The sequence below is a fragment of the Oncorhynchus masou genome, chromosome 24 (assembly GCF_036934945.1).
Source record: "Oncorhynchus masou masou isolate Uvic2021 chromosome 24, UVic_Omas_1.1, whole genome shotgun sequence".
Classification (NCBI taxonomy): domain Eukaryota; kingdom Metazoa; phylum Chordata; class Actinopteri; order Salmoniformes; family Salmonidae; genus Oncorhynchus; species Oncorhynchus masou.
In genome coordinates this window covers 35428756-35456642 of record NC_088235.1, presented here as the reverse complement: position 1 = coordinate 35456642, position 27887 = coordinate 35428756, and the positions used below count along the sequence as shown (strand labels likewise).

The window sequence follows — 27887 nt, the reverse complement described above, 5'->3', positions numbered from 1 at the left end:
GCCATCTATCTCCCTGAGTGTCTTCAAATCAAATGTATTTGTCACATACGTGTGTTTAGCAGATGTTATTGTGGGTGTCACGAAAAATAAACAACATAGTTGTGTTCTTCAGGAATGTTAGTATCAGAATGCTGAGGCTAGCGATGTGGTGGTGTCTGCATCAAAAAAATGGCACCCTATTTCCTATATAGAGCCATATGAGCCCTGTTTACAAGTAGTGCACTACATACTTATCCAAGATGGCATAGCAGTTCAGACGTCTTTTGTCCTCGTCTTGTCGTGTCCCGTATATATATATTTACAACTTTTTTCATACATTTTCTTTTTCTTTTTTTTTCCATAAACTCATCTTCAAAACACTCCTGCAACCCGCCTCACCAATTTATATTTATAAAAAAGTATTATTTACCTCAAATCTGTAATCCTCCAAGAATCCTCCAAGAAGCTAGCCAGAAACTCCAAGAAGCTAGCCAGAAACTAGCCAGGAGCTAGCCAGGAGCTAGCCAGAAGCTAATCCAGAAGCTAATCAGAAGCTAGGTCAGAAGCTAGCTTTCGTCGATTCCGGAGCAAACATCAATTATTCCGGAGCTAGCCAGCTGAAGAGTTCCATCAATCACTCCTGGGCTGCAGTCACCTATCCGGACCCGTTTTACTGCCTACTCGGAGCCCCACCGGGCCTTCACAACTGGACTGCCGACGTTATCTACCCGAAGGAGTTATCCGGCTGGCTCCTCCGTCGCGACGTTACCTGAACGCCCATCTGCGGCCTGCTAACCGTTAGCTGTCTTATCGGCTGCTATCTGAATAGACAATCGGACAATTTATTTATTTATTTTATTTTTTATTTTTTAGTTTTTTTTCTTCTTGGGCCTCTAACTATATCTATTGTTTTTATTTTTGTTGTTGTTGTGTGATTTGGATTAATCCCCTCTACCACACGGAACCCCACTAATCTACTGACGGAACGCAAGAGGTGGCTAATAACAGACGTCCATCCTATGCTAGCTTGCTACCGATGGCCTGAACACCTCCTCCCAGCTGACCACTGCACTGAAGATAGGAAACACTGTCACCACTGATAAATCCACCATAATTGAGAATTTCAATAAGCATTTTTCTAGGGCTGGCCATGCTTTCCACCTGGCTACTCCTACCTCGGTCAACAGCACTGCACACCCCACAGCAACTCGCCCAAGCCTTCCCCATTTCTCCTTCTCCCAATTCCGTTCAGCTGATGTTCTGAAAGAGCTGCAAAATCTGGACCCCTACAAATCAGCCGGGCTAGACAATCTGGACCCTTTCTTTCTAAAATTATCTGCCGAAATTGTTGCCACCCCTATTACTAGCCTTTTCAACCTCTCTTTCGTTTCGTCTGAGATCCCCAAAGATTGGAAAGCAGCTGCGGTCATCCCCCTCTTCAAAGGGGGGGACACTCTTGACCCAAACTGCTACAGACCTATATCTATCCTACCATGCCTTTCTAAGGTCTTCGAAAGCCAAGTCAACAAACAGATTACCGACCATTTCAAATCTCACCATAACTTCTCTGCTATGCAATCTGGTTTCAGAGCTGGTCATGGGTGCACCTCAACCACGCTCAAGGCCCTAAATGATATCTTAACCGCCATCGATAAGAAACATTACTGTGCAGCCGTGTTCATTGATCTGGCCAAGGCTATCGACTCTGTCAATCACCACATCCTCATCGGCAGACTCGACAGCCTTGGTTTCTCAAATGATTGCCTCGCCTGATTCACCAACTACTTCTCTGATAGAGTTCAGTGTGTCAAATCGGAGGGTCTGCTGGCTTAACCTCTGGCAGTCTCTATGGGAGTGCCACAGGGTTCAATTCTTGGACCAACTCTCTTCTCTGTATACATCAATGAGGTCGCTCTTGCTGCTGGTGAGTCTCTGATCCACCTCTACGCAGACGACACCATTCTGTATACTTCTGGCCCTTCTTTGGACACTGTTAACAACCCTCCAGGCAAGCTTCAATGCCATACAACTCTCCTTCCGTGGCCTCCAATTGCTCTTAAATACAAGTAAAACTAAATGCATGCTCTTCAACCGATCGCTACCCGCACCTGCCCACCTATCCAACATCACTACTCTGGACGGCTCTGACTGAGAATACGTGGACAACTACACATACTTAGGTGTCTGGTTAGACTGTAAACTCTCCTTCCAGACCCATATCAAACATCTCCAATCCAAAGTTAAATCTAGAATTGGCTTCCTATTTCGCAACAAAGCATCCTTCACTCATGCTGCCAAACATACCCTTGTAAAACTGACCATCCTACCAATCCTCGACTTTGGCGATGTCATTTACAAAATAGCCTCCAATACCCTACTCAACAAATAGGATGCAGTCTATCACAGTGCAATCCGTTTTGTCACCAAAGCCCCATATACTACCCACCATTGCGACCTGTACGCTCTCGTTGGCTGGCCCTCGCTTCATACTCGTCGCCAAACCCACTGGCTCCATGTCATCTACAAGACCCTGCTGGGTAAAGTCCCCCCTTATCTCAGCTCGCTGGTCACCATAGCATCTCCCACCTGTAGCACACGCTCCAGCAGGTATATCTCTCTAGTCACCCCCAAAACCAATTCTTTCTTTGGCCGCCTCTCCTTCCAGTTCTCTGCTGCCAATGACTGGAACGAACTACAAAAATCTCTGAAACTGGAAACACTTATCTCCCTCACTAGCTTTAAGCACCAACTGTCAGAGCAGCTCACAGATTACTGCACCTGTACATAGCCCACCTATATTGTAGCCCAAACAACTACCTCCTTTCCCTACTGTATTTAATTTATTTATTTATTTTGCTCCTTTGCACCCCATTATTTTTATTTCTACTTTGCACATTCTTCCATTGCAAATCTACCATTCCAGTGTTTTACTTGCTATATTGTATTTACTTTGCCACCATGGCCTTTTTTTGCCTTTACCTCCCTTATCTCACCTCATTTGCTCACATCGTATATAGACTTGTTTATACTGTATTATTGACTGTATGTTTGTTTTACTCCATGTGTAACTCTGTCGTTGTATGTGTCGAACTGCTTTGCTTTATCCTGGCCAGGTCGCAATTGTAAATGAGAACTTGTTCTCAACTTGCCTACCTGGTTAAATAAAGGTGAAATAAAATAAAATAAAATAGGGAATAGGGTGTCATTTTCCAGACGGAGGCACCGCCACATAGCTAGCCTCAGCACTCTGATACTGACATTCCTGAAGAACACAACATTATGTTGTTTATGTTCTAAGAAGAACTGGACAGACAGAATTGTCTATCACATCTCACTTTCAAAGTATTCCATTACTTTAGAGATAAAGGGGAAATACAAGGCATGGCGAACATTTACCAAGACACTTAGATGGGCGAGTTGGAATGTGGGTTCAATGAGTCATGCCATGTCGTTTGTGCCTTAGTGAATGTGTGTGTCCCTGCCTGTGTCCCTGCCTGTGTGATTGGGTGGGTGTGTGTGTGCGCGTGGGTGTGTGTTTATGTGTGCGTGCCCGGCTGTATGTGTCCATCTTTGCCCCTGTTCATATTCTTACTGTGTTCATGTCTGGTTGCAGGCCAAGCACTTCCGTATCTACACTCACGAGGTGTTGGAGTTGGGTCATAATGTTTCCTTTCTGCTGCTGCTGCCGGCGGCTGAAGATGTGTGTACAGCTCCCGGACAGAGCAACCCCTACACTCCCCACTCCGGCTTTCTCAACCTCCCTCTACAAATGTTTGAGCTGGGTACGTCTACACTGACCACGGCCTTCTATTAAGCCCCTCATCTTGTTGGAACATCTACTTTCTCCCATCTCTCCCTCCTCTATCCCTGTGTACATCTCTCCCTCCTCTATCCCTGTGTACATCTCTCTCTTTCTCCCATCTCTCCCTCCTCTATCCCTGTGTACATCTCTCCCTCCTCTATCCATGTGTACATCTCTCTCTTTCTCCCATCTCTCCCTCCTCTATCCCTGTGTACATCTCTCCCTCCTCTATCCCTGTGTACATCTCTCCCTCCTCTATCCCTGTGTACATCTCTCCCTCCTCTATCCATGTGTACATCTCTCTCTTTCTCCCATCTCTCCCTCCTCTATCCCTGTGTACATCTCTCCCTCCTCTATCCCTGTGTACATCTCTCCCTCCTCTATCCCTGTGTACATCTCTCCCTCCTCTATTCCTGTGTACATTTCTTTCTTTCTCCCACCTCTCCCTCCTCTATCCCTGTGTACATCTCTCCCTCCTCTATCCCTGTGTACATCTCTCGCTCTTTCTCCCATCTCTCCCTCCTCTATCCCTGTGTACATCTCTCCCTCCTCTATCCCTGTGTACATCTCTCTCTCTTTCTCTCATCTCTCCCTCCTCTATCCCTGTGTACATCTCTCTCTCTTTCTCTCATCTCGCCCTCCTCTATCCCTGTGTACATCTCTCCCTCCTCTATCCCTGTGTACATCTCTCCCTCCTCTATCCCTGTGTACATCTCTCTCTCTTTCTCTCATCTCTCCCTCCTCTATTCCTGTGTACATCTCTCCCTCCTCTATCCCTGTGTACATCTCTCCCTCCTCTATCCCTGTGTACATCTCTCTCTCTTTCTCCCATCTCTCCCTCCTCTATCCCTGTGTACATCTCTCCCTCCTCTATCCCTGTGCACATCTCTCTCTCTTTCTCCCATCTCTCCCTCCTCTATCCCTGTGTAAATCTCTCTCTTTCTCCCATCTCTCCCTCCTCTATCCCTGTGTACATCTCTCTCTTTCTCCCATGTCTCCCTCCTCTATCCCTGTGTACATCTCTCTCTTTCTCCCTCACGCTCCCTTGAATGAGTGAGAGATTATTTTGTTCTCTTTCTCTGTTGGCCCTTCTCTCTCTTTCTCGCTCTCTGTTCCTCTCTCCATTCCTCTCCTTCTCTCTGTTAGCCTCTGTTCTTCTCTCTCTCGCTCTGTTTCTCTCTTAGCCTCTGTTCTTCTCTCTCTCGCTCTGTTTCTCTCTATTAGCCTCTGTTCTTCTCTCTCTCGCTCTGTTTCTCTCTTAGCCTCTGTTCTTCTCTCTCTCGCTCTGTTTCTCTCTATTAGCCTCTGTTCTTCTCTCTCTCACTCTGTTTCTCTCTGTTAGCCTCTGTTCTTCTCTCTCTCGCTTTGTTTCTCTCTGTTAGCCTCTGTGTTAGATCAGTGGTTGTAGATTCCTCTCTTTTCCTCTGGTCCGTAGGGCCACACATTAAATCAGTCTCTCTGAGGGCTCCAGAGCAGCGCCATGCTGATCTGACCTTTGACCCCCTCTCAGAGTGACGAGCCCCAGAGAATAGTAGTGCTGTGAATACAAAGACACGTTCATCAGTCACTGAATGTCTTGTTATACACCTGTTATACACCTGCTATATGCTGTTAACATATATTAACGTATAGTTATTTATTTGATCAAACCTTTATTTTTTCAGGCAAGTCCCATTGAGACTGATGTGTTTTACAAGGGTGCTCTGTTTACAAATGCAGAATAAAATGCACAACAAGGATTTAATAACACAATTATAACAATCTCGCCAGTCCACTTCCGTGCGTATAAGAAGTTAACTAGTCTATATATTGTATTTTCTTATATATATTTGTCTCTTTAATCCACTTCTGTGCGAATATGAAGAAGTTCATGAAAACACCTGGTCTTTCCATGACACAGACTGACCAGGTAAATCGAGGTGAAAGCTATGATCAGTTGTCACCTGTTAAATCCACTTCAATCAGTGTAGATGAAGGGGAGGAGGCATGTTAAAGAAGGATTTTGAAGCCTTGAGACAATTGAGGCATGGATTGTGTATGTGTGCCATTAAGAGGGTGAATGGGCAAGACAAAGGATTAAAGAACTACAACACTGCTGGGTTTTTCATGCTCAACAGTTTCCTGTGTGTATCAAGAATGGTCCACCACCCAAAGGACATAAAGCCAAATTGACATAACTAACAAATGCTTGTAGTCCATGCCCCTATGAATTGAGGCTGCTCTGAGCGTAAAGGGGGTGCAACTCAATATTAGGAAGGTGTTCCTATTGTTTTGTACACTCAATGTCCGTCTCGTTATACAGTATTAACACGGTATGTATCTCTATCCAGTCCATGTCTGTGCCTATAAGAAGTGATTTAGTCTTTAGTTCTGATATACTGTATATTTGCCCACTTCTGTGCGAATAAGAAGTTCATTGGTCTATATATGTGTTGTCTCTCTCCAGTCCATTTCAGTGCCTACAAGGAGAAGTGCATCAGTCTGTACTGCCGCATGTCATCTGTCTTGGACCTGGATGCACTTATTACCCAGCAGGCACTGCGAGAGGCCATAATGGACACAGAGGTTGCCACTGCCAAACAGAGACACCAACATATACTGGACTATATACAGGTAGGGAGATATAACTGTCCCTGTAAATGTACAGCATGAAACTGGCAGCAGAGTTTCCAGCTAAATGCTGTAGATGCTGTCACATGTTTAACAGTAAGAAAAACAGTGTTGTATTATACAATACAGCATTATACTGTAAATAGGCCTACTGTAATAATTACAGCAACACAGCTGTATTATATAATTGCAGTAGTTTGCTGGCAACTCTGCTGCAAGTATAATGCTGTAAATGTACAGTACAGCATGTTACTGTAATATTTTTACGGTAATTGTAAGGAATGAATTAAATTAATTGAAGGGAGGCAGGGTACAGTATTTTACTGTAATTGCTTGGGATTTGCTACTAGGTAATGTGTTTTCATATTACGGCATATCAAATATATATATATATATATATGTAAACTTGTTTTTCAATCACTCCACAAATTTATTGTTAACAAACTATAATTTTAGCAAATTGGTTAGGACATCTACTTTGTGCATGACACAAGTGATTTTTCCAAAAATTGTTTACAGACAGATTATTTCACTTCAATTCCAGTGGGTCAGAGGTTTACATACACTAAGTTGACTGTGCCTTTAAACAGCTTGGAAAATTCCAGAAAATTATGTCATGGCGTTAGAAGCTTCTGACAGGCTATTTGACATCATTTGATTCAATTGGAGGTGTACCTGTGAATGTATTTCAAGGCCTACCTTCATACTCTGTGCCTCTTTGCTTGACATCATGGGAAAATTAAAAATAATCAGCCAAGACCTCAGAAAAACAGTTGTAGACCTCCACAAGTCTGGTTCATCCTTGGGAACAATTTCTAAACGCCTGAAGGTACCACGTTCATCTGTACAAACAATAATACGCAAGTATAAACACCATGGGACCTCGCATGGAAGGAGACACGTTCTGTCCTAGAGATGAACGTACTTTGGTGCGAAAAGTGCAAATCAATCCCAGAACAACAGCAAAGGACCTTGTGAAGATGCTGGAGGAAACGGGTACAAAAGTATCTATATCCACAGTTAAAGAGTCCTATATCGACACAACCTGAAAGGCCGCTCAGCAAGGAAGAAGCCACTGCTCCAAAACCGCCATAAAAAAAGCCAGACTACGGTTTGCAACTGCACATGGGGACAAAGATCGTAATTTTTGGAGAAATGTCCTCTGGTCTGATGAAACAAAAATAGAACTGTTTGCCATAATGACCATCATTATGTTTGGAGGAGAAAGAGGGAGGCTTGCAAGCTGAAGACCACCATCCTAACCATGAAGCACGGGGGTGGCACCATCATGTTGTGGGGGTGCTTTGCTGTGCAGGAGGGACCTGTGCACTTCACAAAATAGATGGCATCATGAGGGAGGAAAATTGATATATTGAAGGAACATCTCAAGACATTAGTCAGGAAGTTAAAGCTTGGTCATAAATGGATCTTTCAAATGGACAATGACCCTAAGCAGTTTTGGGGAGATTCAGTTCATTTGCATGGCAAAGAGGGACTTTGCAATCAATTGAAATTCCTCTGATCACTCGTCATAACATTTTGAAGTATATGCAAATTGCCATCATACAAATTGAGGCAGCAGACTTTGTGAAAATGTATATTTGTGTCATTCTCAAAACTTTTGGCCACGACTGTGCTGTTAAAACATGGTTTCATTGGAATTTACTACATAATTGACCAATTACCCCTAAAATCACCCAGAGTGCATTGGGAGTTATGACAATTTACTGTAAATACTTATTAGGGTACATTGCTGTTAGTTTTATTGTATAATACTGTAAAAACAACAACAAGTTTTAACAGTGTAAGAAAATATGAAAGAATGTTGCGCCGGTAATATGGGTCATATGCATTTGCTGTTTGTTTTGGTTGTGTTTCAGATGATTTTGTACCCAACAGATATCAATGGTAAATAACGTATTGTGTCATTTTGGAGTCACTTATATTGTAAATAAGAATATAATATGTTTGGATACACTTATACATTCATGTGAATGCTACCATGATTATGGATAATCCTGAATGAATTGTGAATAATGATGAGTGACAAAGTTAGAGGCATAAATATCATACCCACCCAAAAAATCCTAATCTCCACTGTTATTGTAATGGTGAGAGGTTTGCATGTCTTGGCGGTATGACGTTTGTGCGTCTTTAAATTTCTCAACTCATCATCATTCACAATTCACTATCCATAACCATGGTAGCATCCACATTAATGTAGACATGTTCAGAAACATATTCTATTTTTATTTAACATAAAAGTAATCTGAAACACAACCAAAACAAACAGCAAATGCATCCAACAAATTTGTAGAGTCACAAGTTTGATGTAGTCATTGCGTGCTATGAATATGGGACCAAATACTTTACTTTTTACTACTTGAATTTGTCCCAATACTATGTACAAAAAATGCTATAATTTCTACCCGGTTCACCCGATATGGATGAAAATACCTTCAAATTAAAGCTGACAGTATGACAGTAGTCATTGTATAATGCTGGAGTACAGTGCCAAAACAACTAAAATACTTTTGGAGCTCACTGTATTTCACACCGTACTGATTGAATTGACGCTCTCGTAAATGGACAGACTTGAAAGCAGAAGATGCATACAGTAAAGTGACTTTACTTTTCCAAGTTAGATATCTGAAATATATTATCACATATAACTGTGTGTATTCCAGTGAACCGTCACACAGTTTACATATGGCCTACTTTAACAGCAAAACACTGTATAATGCACCTTGTTTTACAGAATGAATGCTGTGGATTGCACTGAATTATGGGTAAAATGCTGAAAAGTTATTAACTGTAATTGGAAGCCTCTTAAAAAAACGACTAGTTTATGCCTACTGTAGAGTCATGTTTTCAGTTTCAGGTGCCCACCTCATGCTGTCGGGTGAGACACGTGAAGCTCAGACTATTTTAGTAAAATAGGAGAAGAAAGAAATCACCCAGATAATAATTGTTTTAATGATTATTTTACCTTTATTCAACTAGGCAAGTCAGTTAAGAACAAATTCTTATTTTCAATGATGGCCTAGGAACAGTGGGTTAAATGCCTGTTCAGGGGCAGAACAACAGATTTGTACCTTGTCAGCTCAGGGATTTGAACTTTCAACCTTTCTGTTACTAGTCCAACACTCTAACCACTAGGATACCCTGCCGCTACCCGTACTGCAGCCTCTGGATACCATAGTGAATAAACTGAGCACAGATTAGTTTCTGTCTGAGCCTCCAGTATTTATGCTGCAGTAGTTTGTGTCGGGGGGCTAGGGTCAGTTTGTTATATCTGGAGTACTTCTCCTGTCCTATCCGGTGTCCTGTGTGAATTTAAGTATGTTCTCTCTAATTCTCTCTTTCTCTCGGAGGACCTGAGCCCTAGGACCATGCCTCAGGACTACCTGACATGATGACTCCTTGCTGTCCCCAGTCCACCTCCAGTTTCAACTGTTCTGCCTGTGATTTTTATTATTGGACCATGCTGGTCATTTATGAACATTTGAACATCTTGGCCATGTTCTGTTATAATCTCCACCCGGCACAGCCAGAAGAGGGCTGGCCACCCGACAAAGCCTGGTTCCTCTCTAGGTTTCTTCCTAGGTTTTGGCCTTTCTAGGGAGTTTTTCCTAGCCACCGTGCTTCTACACCTGCATTGCTTGCTGTTTGGGGTTTTAGGCTGGGTTTCTGTACAGCACTTTGAGATATCAGTTGATGTACGAAGGGCTATATAAATAAATTTGACTTGATTTGATTTGTGACCATTTTGTTTGCCCCATTACTACAGAGAAATCTACTTATTTCAAATAGTTCAAAAAGATATATATTTTTTTTTACCTTTACTCATCTAGGCAAGACAGTTAAGAACAAATTCTTATTTTCAATGACGGCCTAGGAACAGTGGGTTAACTGCCTGTTCATGGGCAGAACGACAGATTTGTACCTTGTCAGCTCGGGGATTTGAACTTGCAATCCAACGCTCTAACCACTAGCCTACCCCTAATGAACTAACTATAAATTTGATGCTTTAATAACTGTTATAATCAACTGTAACTATGATGCTTTAGAACTAATACTTAACTTTCTACTTCTTTAATACACACACAAGTGAATTTGTCCCAATACATTTGGTCCCCTAAAATGGGGGGACTATGTACAAAAAGTGCTGTAATTCCTGAACGGTTCCCCCGATATGGATGAAAATACCCTCAAATTAACAGTCTGCACTTTAACCTCAAATGTAATCATTTCCTATCCATAGTGCTGGAGTACAGAGGCAAAACAACAAAACGTTTCACTCTCCCAAATCTTTTGGAGCTCACTGTATAAACCATTTGTATCTATTTCTAATACAAACGCATGAGCCCTTTTTTTCACATTCATCAAAAGAAAATGTTTAAAAGCTTATTTTTCATATCGTTTATGTTGTCCATTTTTCAGTAAATATATTTATCACGCAACAAATATCTAAGAAACAGCAGAAACAACTGCGCTAATAATCCTATTGGAGTCAGTTTATTGATGTAATAAAGCCTAACTGCTACGAGTACTAGCTGTTAAATAGCTTGTTTTTCTAATGTTAAAGAACTCCATAACTGCCCAGCCTTCTCTCTCATGTCAGAAAGTTGAAAGCATGAAAGTAAACCCATCTGGTGTTTTTCTCTGTGAAGAACTAATCCAGCTTTTACCACCATGGTCTCTACTGGTAATGGAGACCAACCACAAAACCACAAGTGTGTTTCTGTGATCTGAGAGTGTGTGTGTGATCTGAGAGAGAGTGTGTGTGTGTTCTGAGCTCAGAGAGGCACGGAAAAATGTGGCCCCCAAACCACAGATTACACAGTACTCGGGAGAGCGAGACAGAGCGACAGGGGAAAAAATAATACCAATCATGAATGACTGAGAGGGAGAGTGTGTGTGGGTGGGGATGTCTGAATATGTGTCTCTGTATAAAAGTGCCAATGTCTGTCTCTCAGTCTGTGTATGTGCATGAGTCTGCCTCTGTGTGTGCATGTAAATCTCATAGTTGTGTGTGTTTGTGCATTTGTGTGTGTGTATGTGAGCTCAGCCATGTGGGCTGCATTAGAGAGAGTGAAGTGTCAATGTGAAGGGGCAAAGCGTGTGAAAAGAGGCCCGTCTGTCTGAAAGCTCTTAGTGCTGGCCTGTCATACCACAGTCTGTCTAGATACTGGGAGGTCCTGTCAGGGTGCGTGTGTGTGCACGTACGTGCATTTCTATGTGTGTGCGCATTGTTACTTGCGAGTGTATAGGTGCGTGAAAGCGTCTCTGTGTTTACGTGCCTGTGTGTGTGTATCTGCGGCGTGTGTGTGTGGCTGTGCAGAAATGGCGACGTTAAGCCATCTCATTGTACAATTTGTTTAGACTTGCCATTACATGATCGGGGGGGGGGGGTTACCTTACTATGGTATTGTTGTCGAAGACTGGTTTAGTCCAGTAAACATCCTGTTAGTATTGTGAGGAAGTGCATCTTATTCAATTCATCACTGGATTTGGCATCACCCTCACATCAACTGACTAAATGAGTGAGTGGACTAAGTAAGGCCTGCGTCTTTTGAACATTGGAAGGAAGCCTCTGGTAATCTGGACTCTGAGAGGAGAATTAGGGGACCAACCGCTAACCTCAATATGTGCAGTTCAAATCAAAATCAAATCAAATGTATTTATATAGCCCTTCGTACATCAGCTGATATCTCAAAGTGCTGTACAGAAACCCAGCCTAAAACCCCAAACAGCAAGCAATGCAGGTGTAGAAGCATGGTGGTTAGGAAAAACTCCCTAGAAAGGCCAAAACCTAGGAAGAAACCTAGAGAGGAACCAGGCTATGTGGGGTGGCCAGTCCTCTTCTGGCTGTGCCGGGTAGAGATTATAACAGAACATGGTCAAGATGTTCAAATGTTCATAAATGACCAGCATGGTAGAATAATAATAAGGTAGAACAGTTGAAACTGGAGCAGCAGCACGGCCAGGTGGACTGGGGACAGCAAGGAGTCATCATGTCAGGTAGTCCTGGGGCATGGTCCTAGGGCTCAGGTCCTCCAAGAGAGAGAAAGAAAGAGGATTAGAGAGAGCATATGTGGGGAGGCCAGTCCTCTTCCGGGCTGTGCCGGGTGGAGATTATAACAGAACATGGCCAAGATGTTCAAATGTTCATAAATGACCAGCATGGTCGAATAATAATAAGGTAGAACAGTTGAAACTGGAGCAGCTGCACGGCCAGGTGGACTGGGGACAGCAAGGAGTCATCATGTCAGGTAGTCCTGGGGCATGGTCCTAGGGCTCAGGTCCTCCGAGAGAGAGAAGGAGAGAATTAGAGAACGCACACTTAGATTCACACAGGACACCGAATTGGACAGGAGAAGTACTCCAGATATAACAAACTGACCCCAGCCCCCCGACACATAAACTACTGCAGCATAAATACTGGAGGCTGAGACAGGAGGGGTCAGGAGACACTGTGGCCCCATCCGAGGACACCCCCGGACAGGGCCAAACAGGAAGGATATAACCCCACCCACTTTGCTAAAGCACAGCCCCCACACCACTAGAGGGATATCTTCAACCACCAACTTACCATCCTGAGACAAAGCTGAGTATAGTATAGTTCCTATTGTGTAGTTCAACACATTGATATACTATAAACCGACGTTGTCCTGCTGTGTGCGCTTGCGTCATTCATCCTCCAAAGGAACCACAAACCCAGCTGCATCTGGCTCTCTCAGGCACCACGACAGCCTGGTGGTAGGGGAGAGACCCCAGCAGTGGGTCCCCTGCCCTGGATCAAAGGAGAGTGGAGGGGGGCATCTGTGTGAATAGGGGGAATAGATGGGATAGGGTGCAATTAAGGATTCAGACTAAGTAAGCTTCATTGATTGAAGCGAAGGGAAGCTAGAATCATTCCTCTGCAGTCAGTTTCCTCAGTTGCTTTTCTAATGGCACCCTATTCCAGATGGGCCCTGGTCAAAACTAGTGCACTATACAGGAAATATCCATAATCTTAAAGCCAATATTGCATACTATATATCTCCTCTCCCCTTCAGTAGGAATAGTAGAGGAACAAATATGCCCGTAAACCAGCCAACCGTCCCGCATCACTCCCAATACGATCCCCCCTCTGGTTCTCATCTGCGTCTCACGCTGAATACCGTCCCACTCTGGCTCCAGTCCTTAGCTCCAGTGCGGGTTAATGGCATCCAAAGATGTCTGGTCAGAATGGGCAATTTCCTGTTTCAGGAGGAAGTCCTTTTGTCTGGCGCGCCTTACCTGTCACCATCATTTGGACTCACTGGGACCACTGCTCTCTCTGCTGGCTGGAGCCTACCTGGAGAGGGGCAGGGGCGTCGTGTGTGTGTGTGTGTGTGTGTGTGTGTGTGTGTGTGTGTGTGTGTGTGTGTGTGTGTGTGTGTGTGTGTGTGTGTGTGTGTGTGTGTGTGTGTGTGTGTGTGTGTGTGTGTGTGTGTGTGTGTGTGTGTGTGTGTGTGTGTGTGTGTGTGTGTGTGTGAGAGAGAGAGTTTCCCAGTCACTTACAGTAAGACTCATTTCTGAGATGACTTCTGGCTCCCTGCAGGCGTCTTGTGAGCTCTTGCTGTCAGGAAATTATGCTGCATCAAGAGCACACACACACACAGAATAGTCTTACACTCTCTCCCTCTCACACACCCACACACACAGGTCTTGGATGACACTTGGATCATCTGTCAAGTGCTCAAGAGAGATGATACTGCTGTGCTGATGAATGCTAGGAGTCTGGGGATGCTAGCTTTCTGGAAGCTATAGTGGGTTTCCTCTCCTGATTAGGGCTAGACGCAATCTGTTGAGATTGAATTTCCTCAATCTACAGAAATCATTGGCAATCAACTATTTAAGTAAGTGGAATGAAGGGAAATACCTTGAAATGAGGACAATGGAAGTTCAATAAAAAGCTTTTTAATGATTAAAAGCCCAAGCATTTTAGAATGAAAGCCTTCGTCAGGGTGCTTAGAAAAGTGAAATGGCAGTTGACATGCATCCAGTTCCTTCTGGCTTCTTGGCTGTCAGAGAAGTGAATGTCTGGATTAGCATGCATTATTATCATACCCATTTACAGACCATTCATCCTTTCACTGATCCCTCTTCATGCAGAACTGTTTACCTCTCGGATATACAGTATACTCTTATATTTAAATATACCTCTCAAATATTATGTAAAACATGTAAGACCCTCTTATCTGAAATATAGCCCACCTCTCATACAGTATAAGACCCTCACATTTCATATCCTGTATTTGAGATATCAAGTAATATTCTTGCCTTTGGCTGTAAAAGAGTGATGGAATTCGGTTATAGGGAGAAAGAGAGGAATATCCTCTATTATTCCCAGTTTTGTCTCCCTCTCTGCCCCCCCCCCCCTCTCTCTCTCTGCCATCTGATCCACTGCATTCTTTCCAGCTGAGTCATCCCCCGGTGTCACTCTCTTTTATATATTTATATGTGTGTGTGTGTGTCATCTCGTGGTGTCAGTCTCTTTTATATATATGTGTGTGTGTGTCATCCCCTGGTGTCAGTCTCTTTTATATGTGTGTGTGTGTGTGTGTGTGTGTGTGTGTGTGTGTGTGTGTGTGTGTGTGTGTGTGTGTGTGTGTGTGTGTGTGTGTGTGTGTGTGTGTGTGTGTGTGACACCACGAGATGACACACACACACACATATATAAAAGAGACTGACGCCAGGGGATGACACACACACACATATATATATATATAAAAGAGACTGACACCACGAGATGACACACACAGTCTCTTTTATATATATACAGTGGGGCAAAAAAGTATTTGGTCAGCCACCAATTGTGCAAGTTCTCCCACTTAAAAAGATGAGAGAGGCCTGTAATTTTTATAATGGGTACACTTCAACTATGACAGACAAAATGAGAAAAGAAATCCAGAAAATCACATTGTAGGATTTTTTATGAATTTATTTGCAAATTATGGTGGAAAATAAGTATTTGGTCACCTACAAACAAGCAAGATTTCTGGCCTGTAAGAGGCTCCTCTGTCCTCCACTCGTTACCTGTATTAATGACTCCTGTTTGAACTTGTTATCAGTATAAAAGACACCTGTCCACAACCTCAAACAGTCACACTCCAAACTCCACTATGGCCAAGACCAAAGAGCTGTCAAAGGACACCAGAAACAAAATTGTATTATAGTCTCTCTCTCTGTATTATTATATCTCTCTCTCTCTCTCTCTCACACACACACACACACACCCTGACTCCCAGGGGAGGTTTGGAGTGATGGAAAGAATAAGAGGGGGAATAGGAGGAGTGAAAGCAGGAATGACGTTTGGTTACGGTGGCCTAGGGCCCCTGATAAGATTGGAACCACATTGGAGACTGCATGCATGGGGAGACTGGCAGGAGAAGGGCTTTGGTGTGCAGCCAGTCATTGTTATGGTCACAATGTGCTTTCTATTCTATATATTCATCCCAAATGGCACCCTATTCCCTATATAGTGCACTACTTTTGACCAGAGCAAATAGCACTGTGTAGGGAATAGGGTGCCATTTGGGACAGTCTATACATTCACTACTGCTTCTTTACCAGACTGCTGTGATATGATCAGGTGCCAATTAAATGCAGGATTCTGTGTAGAGGAATCATATGCATTATGCATAGTTCTATTCGCTACAAACCCTTTGACTGTGTGGGAATATACAACAGTACACACACTTGCACAAACACACATTCACCTATACACAGACACACACACCTGCGTGGTAATAATGTATTTGGTGAAGCTGTAGGCTTAATGTGTGAATGGTTTTGTCCCTCTCGGAGTGAAATAGAAATAGAAACATGCAGCTAACCTTAAGCTGCTGTACTTACGTAGCTCTCAGCGTTAGTATCCAGGGGTCTACTAGTGTCACTTTCTCCTGGCTATCTTGACCTGGACCTGACTTTTGTTCTCCATTTCAGCAACTGGATGAGATGTTTTTTAACTGTTATAATCAACTACAACTATCTATAACTATGACTTAAAACTGTTATAATCAATTACAACTAATTATAACTATGATGCTTTATAACTGTTATAATGAACAATAACTATGATGTTTTATAACTGTTATAATGAACTGTAACTAAGATGCTTTATAACTTATATAATCAACTAAATATAACTATGATTTATAACTCTTATAATCAATTACAACTAATTATAACTATGATACTTTATAACTGTTATAATCAACTATAACTATAATGAACTTTAACTATGATGTTTTATAACTGTTATAATGAACTGTATCTAAGATGCTTTATAACTTTTATAATCAACTAACTATAACTATGACTATGATTTATAATCTACTATAACTAACTGTAACTATGATGCTTTATAACTATTATAATCAACTATAATGAACTAACTTTGATGCTTTATAACTATTATAATCAACTATAATGAACTACAACTATAATGCTTTATATAATCAACTATATCTATCATGCTTTATAACTAACTATAACTATGATTTATAACTGTTATAATGAACTATAACTAACTATAACTATGATGCTTTATAACTATTATAATAATCACATTTTTTTTACCCCTTTTTCTCCCCAATTTCATGATATCCAATTGTTAGTAGCTACTATCTTGTCTCATCGCTACAACTCCCATACGGTCTCGGGAGAGACAAAGGTTGAAAGTCATGCGTCCTCCGATACACAACCCAACCAAGCCACACTGCTTCTTAACACAGCGCGCATCCAACCTGGAAGCCAGCCACACCAATGTGTCCACTGTGCACCTGGCAACCTTGGTTAGCGCGCACTGCGCCCAGCCCGTCACGGGAGTCGGTTCGCGTCTTACCCGGACGCGAACCCAGGGACTCTGAATGCACAGCTGGCGCTGCAGTACAGCACCCTTAACCACTGTGCCACCCGGGAGGCCGTTTAATAATCTCTTTCTAACTATAACTGTGATGCTTTATAACTGTTATAATGAACTATAACTAACTATATCTATGATGCTTTATAACTATTATAATAATCTCTTTCTAACTATAACTGTGATCCTTTATAACTGGTATAATGAACTATAACTAACTATATCTATGATGCTTTATAACTATTATAATAATATCTTTCTAACTATAACTATGATGCTTTATAACTGTTATAATGAACTATAACTAACTATATCTATGATGCTTTATAACAATCTCTTTCTAACTATAACTGTGATGCTTTATAACTGTTATAATGAACTAACTATAACTATGATGCTTTATAACTGTTATAATGAACTATAACTAACTATATCTATGATGCTTTATAACTATTATAATAATCTCTTTCTAACTATAACTATGATGCTTTATAACTGTTATAATGAACTATCACTAACTATATCTATGATGCTTTATAACTATTATAATAATCTATTTCTAACTATAACTGTGATGCTTTATAACTGTTATAATGAACTAACTATATCTATGATGCTTTATAACTGTTATAATGAACTAACTATAAATATGATGCTTTATAACTATTATAATCAACTATAATGAACTACAAACATAATGCTTTATATAATCAACTATATCTATGATGCTTTATATAATCAACTATAACTATGATGCTTTATAACTGTTATTTTAATTGTTTTTTATTTTTATTTTTACCTTTATTTTACTAGGCAAGTCAGTTAAGAACAAATTCTTATTTTCAATGACGGCCTAGGAACAGTGGGTTAACTGCCTGTTCAGGGGCAGAACGACAGATTTGTACCTTGTCAGCTCGGGGATTTCAATCCAACGCTCTAACCACTAGGCTACCCCTAATGAACTAACTATAAATTTGATGCTTTATAACTGTTATAATCAACTGTAACTATGATGCTTTAGAACTATTATAATCAACTATATGAACTACAACTATGATGCTTTATAACTGTTATAATCAACTATATGAACTACAACTATGATGCTTTATAACTGTTATAATCAACTGTAACTATGATATTTTATAACTGTTATAATCAATTACAACTAATTATAACTATGATACTTTATAACTGTTATAATCAACTAACTATAACTATGATGCTTTATAACTATTAAAATCAACTATAACTAAATATGATGCTTTATAACTGTTATAATCAACTTACTATAACTATGATTTATAACTATTAAAATCAACTATAACTATAACTGATGCTTTATAACTATTATAATCAACTACAACTATGATGCTGTATATAATCAACTATAACTATGATGCTTTATATAATCAACTATAACTATGATGCTTTATAACTGTGTTATAATGAGTGCATTTTGTTCTCTATTGCAGCAGCTGGATGAGATGTGGCGGGAGCTGCGTTGGATCACTGATGCCCTGCAGTGTGCCCGCTACAAGCAGCCCCGTGGCGGTGTGCCCATCACCAGCCTGGTCAATGCCAGCGAGCCTGAGTCAGACCAGGGGGCACAGAAGAGTGACTCAGCATCCTCTACCATGGACTACCTACCCACACCATCACCATCACCTGAGCTACGGCGCAGGAAGGATGTTAGTGGTGAGGAGAATGCACACAGAGAAAGACACACACACTGTCTTGGCGGTCCATGGCAGACGATGATGACGATGCTCCTCTTGAGGATGGGGTTGTATGGGTGTGTTAGCCCTTCTGGCGCTGGTACCACTTCACACCTATACATGCAGTGCATACAAATACACAGGCATAAACATAATACACATAAACATAATACACATAAACATAATACACATAAACATAATACACATAAACATAATACACACAAACATAATACACATAAACATAATACACATAAACATAATACACACAAACATAATACACATAAACATAATACACATACACATAATACACATAAACATAATACACATAAACATAATACACATAAACATAATACACACAAACATAATACACATAAACATAATACACATAAACATAATACACATAAACATAATACACATAAACATAATACACATACACATAAACATAATACACATAAACATAATACACATAAATATAATACACATAAACATAATACACATAAACATAATACACATAAACATAATACACATAAACATAATACACACAAACATAATACACATAAATATAATACACATAAACATAATACACATAAACATAATACACATAAACATAATACACATACACATAATACACATAATACACATAAACATAATACACATAAACATAATACACATAAACATAATACACATAAACATAATACACATAAACATAATACACATACACATAATACACATAATACACATAAACATAATACACATAAATATAATACACATAAACATAATACACATAAACATAATACACATAAACATAATACACATAAACATAATACACACAAACATAATACACATAAATATAATACACATAAACATAATACACACAGGCATAAACATACATATTGACAGACATTTGTCCACCTCCTCACTCTCAATACACTGGAAGTAAGTCAGGAATGCTATTTATCATAAGCTAAACACATACCCCTACTCTATAATCATAGTTTGTACTGTGTCTGTGTGCAACGCTATTTTGTACATGGACTGTGTGTGTGTTTCTTACCCATCTGTCTCTCTGTCTCTTCCCTCAGACTCCCAGCTGGGGTCAGATGAGGACGGTTGTTCAGAGGTGTTCCTGCCGACAGACAGTGACTACGACTCCAGCGAAGCCTTGTCCCCACGCGAGCTGGACCTGCTCTACTCCCCCCCACAGGACCTATCCCAGCAGGCCGTGCACGCCCTGGGAGGGAGCGCTCCCGACGTACTACAGATACACGAGCTCAGGTACGAGAACGACCTCTAACCAATGTTCCCTGTAAAAAAGTTTTTGGCACTGATCAAATATGAATGTTGTGAAAGTTATGTGCAACTTCCGGCGCGCATTTACTGTGAACACTGAGGCTATACCTGCTTTGTGTTACAGTTTTAACAGTGGCCAAGTAGACTACTGTGGCGATTTGATCATAATGTAGGCCTACTAGAGTGGCCTACCATCAAAAACAATGACAAAAAATGCAGTTACATTGAAAGTAGCTAATATTGCATTGATTCAAGCACAATTCCCACAATAGATTGAAACATTGATAATGTTAACTAAGGGCAAAACTCTAGAAAGATGAGTGAAGCTTCTCTGTGCGGGCTAATATTTATTCTGGGAACATTGCCTCTAACCCTAACCTTGACATACTGCAAATACACAAGCTCAGGTACGAAAACGACCTCTAACCCTGACCCTAACCTTGACCCTAACGTACTGCAGATACACAAGCTCAGGTAGATATAGAGTTGCCACTCTCGTCCTGTCCAGTCCACTTGTGTCCACGAAAACCTCTTCCTTTCACTCTCCCCCAGCCCCAGATTTGTCCTTTTCCCCCTCTCTCCTTTCCTCTACTACCTCCTTTCCTCCTCTTCCCCTCTCCCCATCTCTTTTTGACAGCCATGAATAGAACCTAACAAATCTTATTTTTTATTTTCCAGGTACAGCATCTGCCAGCCCAAAGACCTCGCTCTCTCCCCTCCCTCCCCTCTCTCCCCTCCCTCCCCTCTCTCCCCCGCCTTCTCCCTCTCCCCAGGCCCAATCCTATCCCCCGCTCCACCCCTCTCACCTGCCCCCATCTTCCCTGAGACCACTCTATCCTGCTCCAAAACCCTGGAGGGTCTCTCCCTCTCCAAAACGACCCAGGACAAGCACTCCTTCACCCCATTGCGGCACCTTGCCAACCCCCCAGCCAAGCGGAAGCTGCTGTCCCGGAGCCACGGGGCTACTGGGGCCCAGGCGGGTTACTTCAGCGGTCCCCAGCGGTGGCTCAGGGGCCACAGCGACAGCCACACAGGGTCCCTGTCCGAGGGGGTCTATACCAGGCAGAGGGACCCAGACCTGACCACCCTTCCCCTGAATCTCCCATCACCTCAGGGGGAGATATATGCTAGTCATGCTTCCTGTGTCCTGGAGGGCCGGAGGGGGGGACAGAGGGAGCCCAAGCCCCATATCAGGACTATCTTTGTGGAACCGTGTAAGGAAACGTCACCTGAGAACAGGGGCTGTGGAGAGGAGGAGAGAGGGATGGAGGGAAAGGGAGGGATGGAGAGAGGGGCAGGGGTGACAATGGTTTTGGCAGAGGAGGGGTCAGGAGAGGAGGGGTATGAAGGAGCGAGAGCCCAGGATCTGGACTCGGATGACCAAACAAACGCACAGGTGTCAGAGATCCTCAGCAGCAAGCTCTAGGATTAGACAATGGTTCGGCAAGGCTCTCCAGGATTGGACAATGCTCAGTAATATGCTCTAGGATTGGCCATGTTCAGCATTTGACAGTGGTTCAGTAAAAACCTCCAGGATTGGACAATAGCTCAGCAACATGATCTAGGAGTGGACGGGACTCAGTAACACGCTTTTGAACGATTGGACATAGGCTAATTGATGACAGCTGGATGGAGCAACGTTGTTTTGGTGCGTTGCATACAGTCCCTCATCCCTGTGTCCAAACTGATAATGATGCCCCTTTTCTTGTCTGTTTGTCTCTGTGTGTGCTGTTGTGTGGGTCTATATCTTTCTTTTATCCCTTTCTCTTTCTATCTATCCTTCAAATTACTGTGGACAGGCATGCTGAACTGACTCTGAGCTAGTGCATGTTTCTCTCTGAGCTCAGGCACGTGTGTAGCTCACAGACTAGACAACCCTTGCTCTCTCTGTAGAATGTTCTAGAGACTCAGGTTGCTGGCCAACTGTCTGAACTGTTAACTCAGAAACAAGCCAAGGCTCCAACTGTTATGACCTATAATTAATGCAACATGACGTCGCTGTCGGATCTAAACGTCAACTCCAAAACAGAAAAAATTAATTATAATGTATTTTCCAAATAACGAACATACAATTATGGGACTTCAGAAGTATTTTGAATACATTTTCTTTGTCCTAGAATGATGAAAGGAAGTAACTGCTTTCAGCACATGTAAAACATGAATATTGTCAAAAATTGTGTTACAAGCTTTTCATCCGACAGCGACGATGAATTTAACCTATACCTCTGCACTTGAAAGTGTGTTGATGACCGACAATGGCTCGAAGTTGCTATTTCAATTGATGAGTATTCATTATACATTGACACCTTACATAAACTCAGCAAAAAAAGAAACGTCCTCTCATATCAACTGCGTTTATTTTCAGCAAACTTAACATGTGTAAATATTTGTATGAACATAGCAAGATTTAACAACTGAGACATAAACTGAACAAGTTCCACAGACATGTGACTAACAGAAATGGAATAATGTGTCCCTGAACAAAGGGGATATCAAAAGTAACAGTCAGTATCTGGTGTGGCCACCAGCTGCATTAAGTACTGCAGTGCATCTCCTCAAGGACTGCACCAGATTTGCCAGTTCTTGCTGTGAGATGTTACCCCACTCTTCCACCAAGGCACCTGCAAGTTCCCGGATATTTCTGGGGGGAATGGCCCTAGCCCTCACCCTCCGATCCAACATGTCCCAGACGTGCTCAATGGGATTGAGATCCGGGCTCTTCGCTGGCCATGGCCGTACACTGACATTCCTGTCTTGCAGGAAATCACGCACAGATCATGCTGTCAGGATGAGCCTGCAGGAAGGGTACCACATGAGGGAGTAGGATGTCTTCCCTGTAATGCACAGCGCTGAGATTTTCTGCAATGACAACAAGCTCAGTCCAATGATGCTGTGACATACCACCCCAGACCATGACGGACCCATCACCTCAAATCGATCCCGCTCCAGAGTACAGGCCTCGGTGTAACGCTCATTCCTTTGAACATCACCCCTGGTGAGACAAAACCGTAACCCGTCATTGAAGATTACTTTAATCCAGTCCTGTCTGGTCCAGCGACGGTGGGTTTGTGCCAATAGGGGACGTTGTTTCCGGTGATGTCTGAGGACCTGCCTTACAACAGGCCTACAACAGGCCTACAAGCCCTCAGTCCAGCCTCTCTCAACCTATTGTGGACAGTCTGAGCACTAATGGAGGGATTGTGTGTTCCTGGTGTAACTCGGGCATTTGTTGTTGCCATCCTGTACCTGTCCTGCAGGTGTGATGTTTGGATGTACCGATCCTGTGCAGGTGTTGTTACACGTGGTCTGTCACTGCGAGGACGATCTGCTGTCTGTCCTTTCTCCCTGTAGCACTGTCTTGGGCGTCTCACAGAACGGACATTGCAATTTATTGCCTTGGCCACATCTGCAGTCCTCATGCCTTCTTGCAGCATACCTAAGGCACATTCATGCAGGTGAGCAGGGACCCTGGGCATCTTTCTTTTGGTGTTTTTCAGAGTCAGTAGAAAGGCCTCTTTAGTGTCCTAAGTTTTCATAACTGTGACCTTAATTGCCTACCGTCTGTAAGCTATTAGTGTCTTAACGACCGTTCCACAGCTGCATGTTCATTCATTGTTTATGGTTCACTGAACAAGCATGGGAAACAGTGTTTAAACCCTTTACAATGAAGGTCTGTGAAGTTATTTGGATTTTTAAGAATTATCTTTGAAAGACAGGGTCCTGAAAAGGGGACTTTTCTTTTTTTGCTGAGTTTATTAGAAGTGTGGACACACGATACAAGCCTTATGTTTCTCTAGGTTTCTCAGCATGGGTTTATAGGCATTTCCCCACTCACAGTGAATGTATTGTCATGGTTTAAAGTTTGTTTTCTGCAGTAATTCATTCTGTTTCATTATCATCATGCTAAGCTGCTTGATTCTATTTGGTTATTTTGTGGATCTGTTATAACAAGACCAGAGTATCATTCAGAACGACAGGAATGTTCTTCATACACTAAAACAGTAACTTTTCTCGAACTAAGAACATCTGACGACCAGCCTTCAATATCTGCATAGTATACAGTAAGACGTAAACAGTTTTGAATCCAAAAGTTTACTGTCGATTTACGCTAGTTGCCCCCACGCCTAGTTCTGACGAGCCCATCGTTAAGAATACTGATGATAACGAGAGTACTAAACATTCCCACAGCAAGCTGCAGTGAATTCCAATATCATAGCCCCTATATCCCTATGACTATTTTTGTACTCTCTTTTGTTTTTCATAACTTGCTATTCAGCATTGAATGCCTACCATTCGTATTGTACTTGAGTCAAATGATGTATTATTCGTTGGCATGGACTTGTTTTGTGTGGACTCTAGCTTATGTCCAGTTTTAATTTGTGCCCCCCTTGGTTTGGCTTGAGAAGGTCAAGGGTTAGAGGTTAGCGGTCATGGTTGGTGGGGTCAGAGGTTAGGGACTTGAGTTACACAAAAACAGTCTGCACTTTGCATCCTGGACTTAAGTAGCCATGTTCTTCAGCCAGAAAGTGATTTGTGGTTTGAAGTTATGTTTCTATGACACTTTAAGGGTTGTTTTAAACGAAGTTGAATCATGAATACTGTAGCTTTGTGTTCTTATCCTATCTTCTCTGGTACAGAGTATTATACCCTCTATAGTAGTATTACTCTCTAGATTATTATATTCTCTGGTAGAGATGCATACAGAGTATTAGAATCATGTTATTAAAGTAACATTTCCAGGACCAGCTAATGATTGTGCTCATTTGAGGTTTAACACATTATGGACTATATCGGACTAAATTGCACTTTCAACATATATGTCTTGTTTTTTCATTTGATTTCTATGATACATCAAGCTAAATCCCAAATAATACCTTAATGGTTTTATCAAAACCACGTTGCACGGGTAACAGGGATACCTTGAGCTAGCTTTCCACTATTTTAACATTGCAGGTGATTATAAAACCTCATTTAAATTTGATGTACTGATCGAGGGCAGCTTTATCGGTAACTATTGTAAAACAAATTGTTGCATTATTGGAATATTAATATGACTTGTTGAACTTTATTGTTGCATCAACAGGCCGGTTGGTTTTCCACTATACAGTATATATTTGCAACAATGTTTTTATCATTAGGAAAATATGTAGATTGGTTAGTAATTATTGTGTCCTCACTTGACAGTGTATAAGCCACCTTTGCTTTTACAGGCTGTTGTAAATGAGTACTGATCGCCTACGAATAGCAAGTGTAATAGGGGATTATAACACGTGTGTTTCACAGTATTTATCCATTCATAGTTAATGGACTAATAATTACAGTAGTTGTTATAAGTAGATACGAGCTGTAAGGAATGCTTATAACTAGTCTCATAATGCTCTACGAGTGTTATAGAAGGCACTATAATGCATTATTAGGCTACACAGGTGGTTAATAGATAATGTATGTGTCCCAAATGGCACCCTATTCCCTTTATGGACAATAGGGCTCTGGTCAAAAGCAGTGCAGTATAGGGAATAGGGTGCTATTTGGAACGCAGACAGTGTTACACTCACTTTTATTTACAGTCATGTCGTCTTTAAACCACCTCCAAATGACCAAATGCATTAATGCTATTGTTTTAAGTGTTGGGCTTTGGGTTTGGGTGTAGGCCTACTACCAAATCTACCAGTTAATGTATATTTCCTCAGGAGTAAAAGCATAATTTGTCGCTATGAAATATTGAATATTACTACTTTATTGTCCTATTTATTTTGCTATATATGTCTCGCCACTTCCACCTCTATCTATCAGTCATTAGGCTATTAGTTTGTGGTCTATCAAGTGACTAGTCTATCAGTGTCAATGCTTTTATACCATGTGCACATAGTGAGTGGGCCAAAATCAAGAGGGGTCATCATATCTGTATATTTTTGCATTTCTTGATAAAATGTATGAACTATCATAGCTTCTTAAATGAAAATAAGGCTGATATGTTTGCGGTTGGGGTGAAGAAGTCCTAAAATCAACAAAGTTCCTGTAATGGTTTGATTCTTTTCTTCCTGGCTTGTTGCAATGCTATCTCTGTCTAGGGCAGGAGGCCTACCTTATGGTGGCAGATGGATGTGTTTGACCAGTTTAAATAATAAACCTTTCCCTTGTGGATGCTGTGTACAACACTGCCTCTGTATGTCACTCTTCTCTCACTGCATTGAGGTCTCTCACCTTCTTCTACCCCTCCTCTCCTCCAACTCACCTATTTCTCAGTTGAATACATCTTGGATCTGTTCCAGCTGATAGTTTTTAATGGCTGTCAATGTCCTGTGCCCACGGCGATAGAGTACAATGGAGTAACGCAACATCTCAAAGGCCTCCAGATATCAACATTGGTCTGAAGGCATGGCAACGGGTATCCATGGCAACCACACAAAGGCGCTGTGTGCGGTCCTGATCTGCAACATTTTGTGATGAGAAAGATAGAGATGGAGACAGGGGATTGGATAGAGAGATGGAGAGAGGTAGAGGAGAGGGGGGGTGGATAGAGAGAGATGGGGGAGTTGAGAGAAAGGAAAGGGGTGGGGTGGAGAGATGAACAGCAAGATAATGGATGCAGATGTATTATTGACAAGTATTGTCTTCTGCCAATAGCCATGTGGGGAGAGAGGGAGAAAGAGTGAGAGAAGAGAGAAATTACTTCATACAGCATTGGGATTCTTCAATCATTTTTGCATTAATCCCCAGGAGATTGATTTAAAACATAATTAAAACAGCAGCACAGATAGTTAATTTGGGGGTAAGAGATATATGGTTTGTTGTTCTGTTTTTATCCTTCTTAGATTCAAAAAGCCACAAGTAGAACTAAAATATACAAAAATATAAACGCAACATGTAACAATTTAAAAGATTTTACTCAATTACAGTTCACATAGGGAAATCAGTCAATTTAAATGAATTCCGTAGGCCCTAATCTATGGATTTCACACGACTGGGAATACAGATATGCATCAGTTGGTCACAGATACCTTAAAAAAAGGTAGGGGCGTGTATCAGAAAACCAGTCGGTATCTTGTGTGACAACCGTTTGCCTCATGCAGTGTGGCACATCTCCTTCACATAGAGCTGATCAGGCTGTTGATTGTGGCCTGTGGAATGTTCTCCCACTCCTCTTCAATGGCTGTGTGAAGTTGTGGGATATTGGCGGGAACTGGAACACGCTTGTTGTACACGTCGATTCAGGGCATTCCAAACCTGCTCAATGAGTGACATTTCTGGTGAGTATGCAGGCCATGGAAGAGCTGGGACATTTTCAGCTTCCAGGAATAGTGTACAGATCCTCGCAACATAGGGCCATGCATTATCATGCTGAAACATGAGGTAATGGCGGGGAATGAATGGCACGATAATTTGCATCACGATCTCGTCACGGTATCTCTCTAAATTCAAATGCCTATTGATTAAATGCAAATGTGTTTGTTGTACATAGCTTATGCCTGCCCATACCATAACCCCAAAGGCTTAAGGTAGAGAAATAAACATTCAATTCTCTGGCAACAGCTCGGGTGTACATTCCGGCAGTCAGCATGCCAAATGCATGCTCCCTCAAAACTTGAGACATCTG

General features: G+C 41.7%; 1 protein-coding gene across 1 annotated transcript in view; it reads left to right on the top strand.

Moving 5' to 3' along the window:
- The window catches only part of LOC135512085 (ankyrin repeat and fibronectin type-III domain-containing protein 1-like), a 244991-nt gene extending 218545 nt beyond the window's left edge, over window positions 1-26446 (top strand). Inside the window, exons 21-25 of the mRNA XM_064933738.1 lie at window positions 3593-3761; window positions 6228-6394; window positions 18758-18980; window positions 20083-20275; window positions 20969-26446. Coding sequence (XP_064789810.1) covers window positions 3593-3761; window positions 6228-6394; window positions 18758-18980; window positions 20083-20275; window positions 20969-21716 — 1500 coding nt within the window. The 3' untranslated portion in view covers window positions 21717-26446. The remainder of the gene's footprint in view (window positions 1-3592; window positions 3762-6227; window positions 6395-18757; window positions 18981-20082; window positions 20276-20968) is intronic.
- Window positions 26447-27887: the final 1441 nt, after the last annotated feature.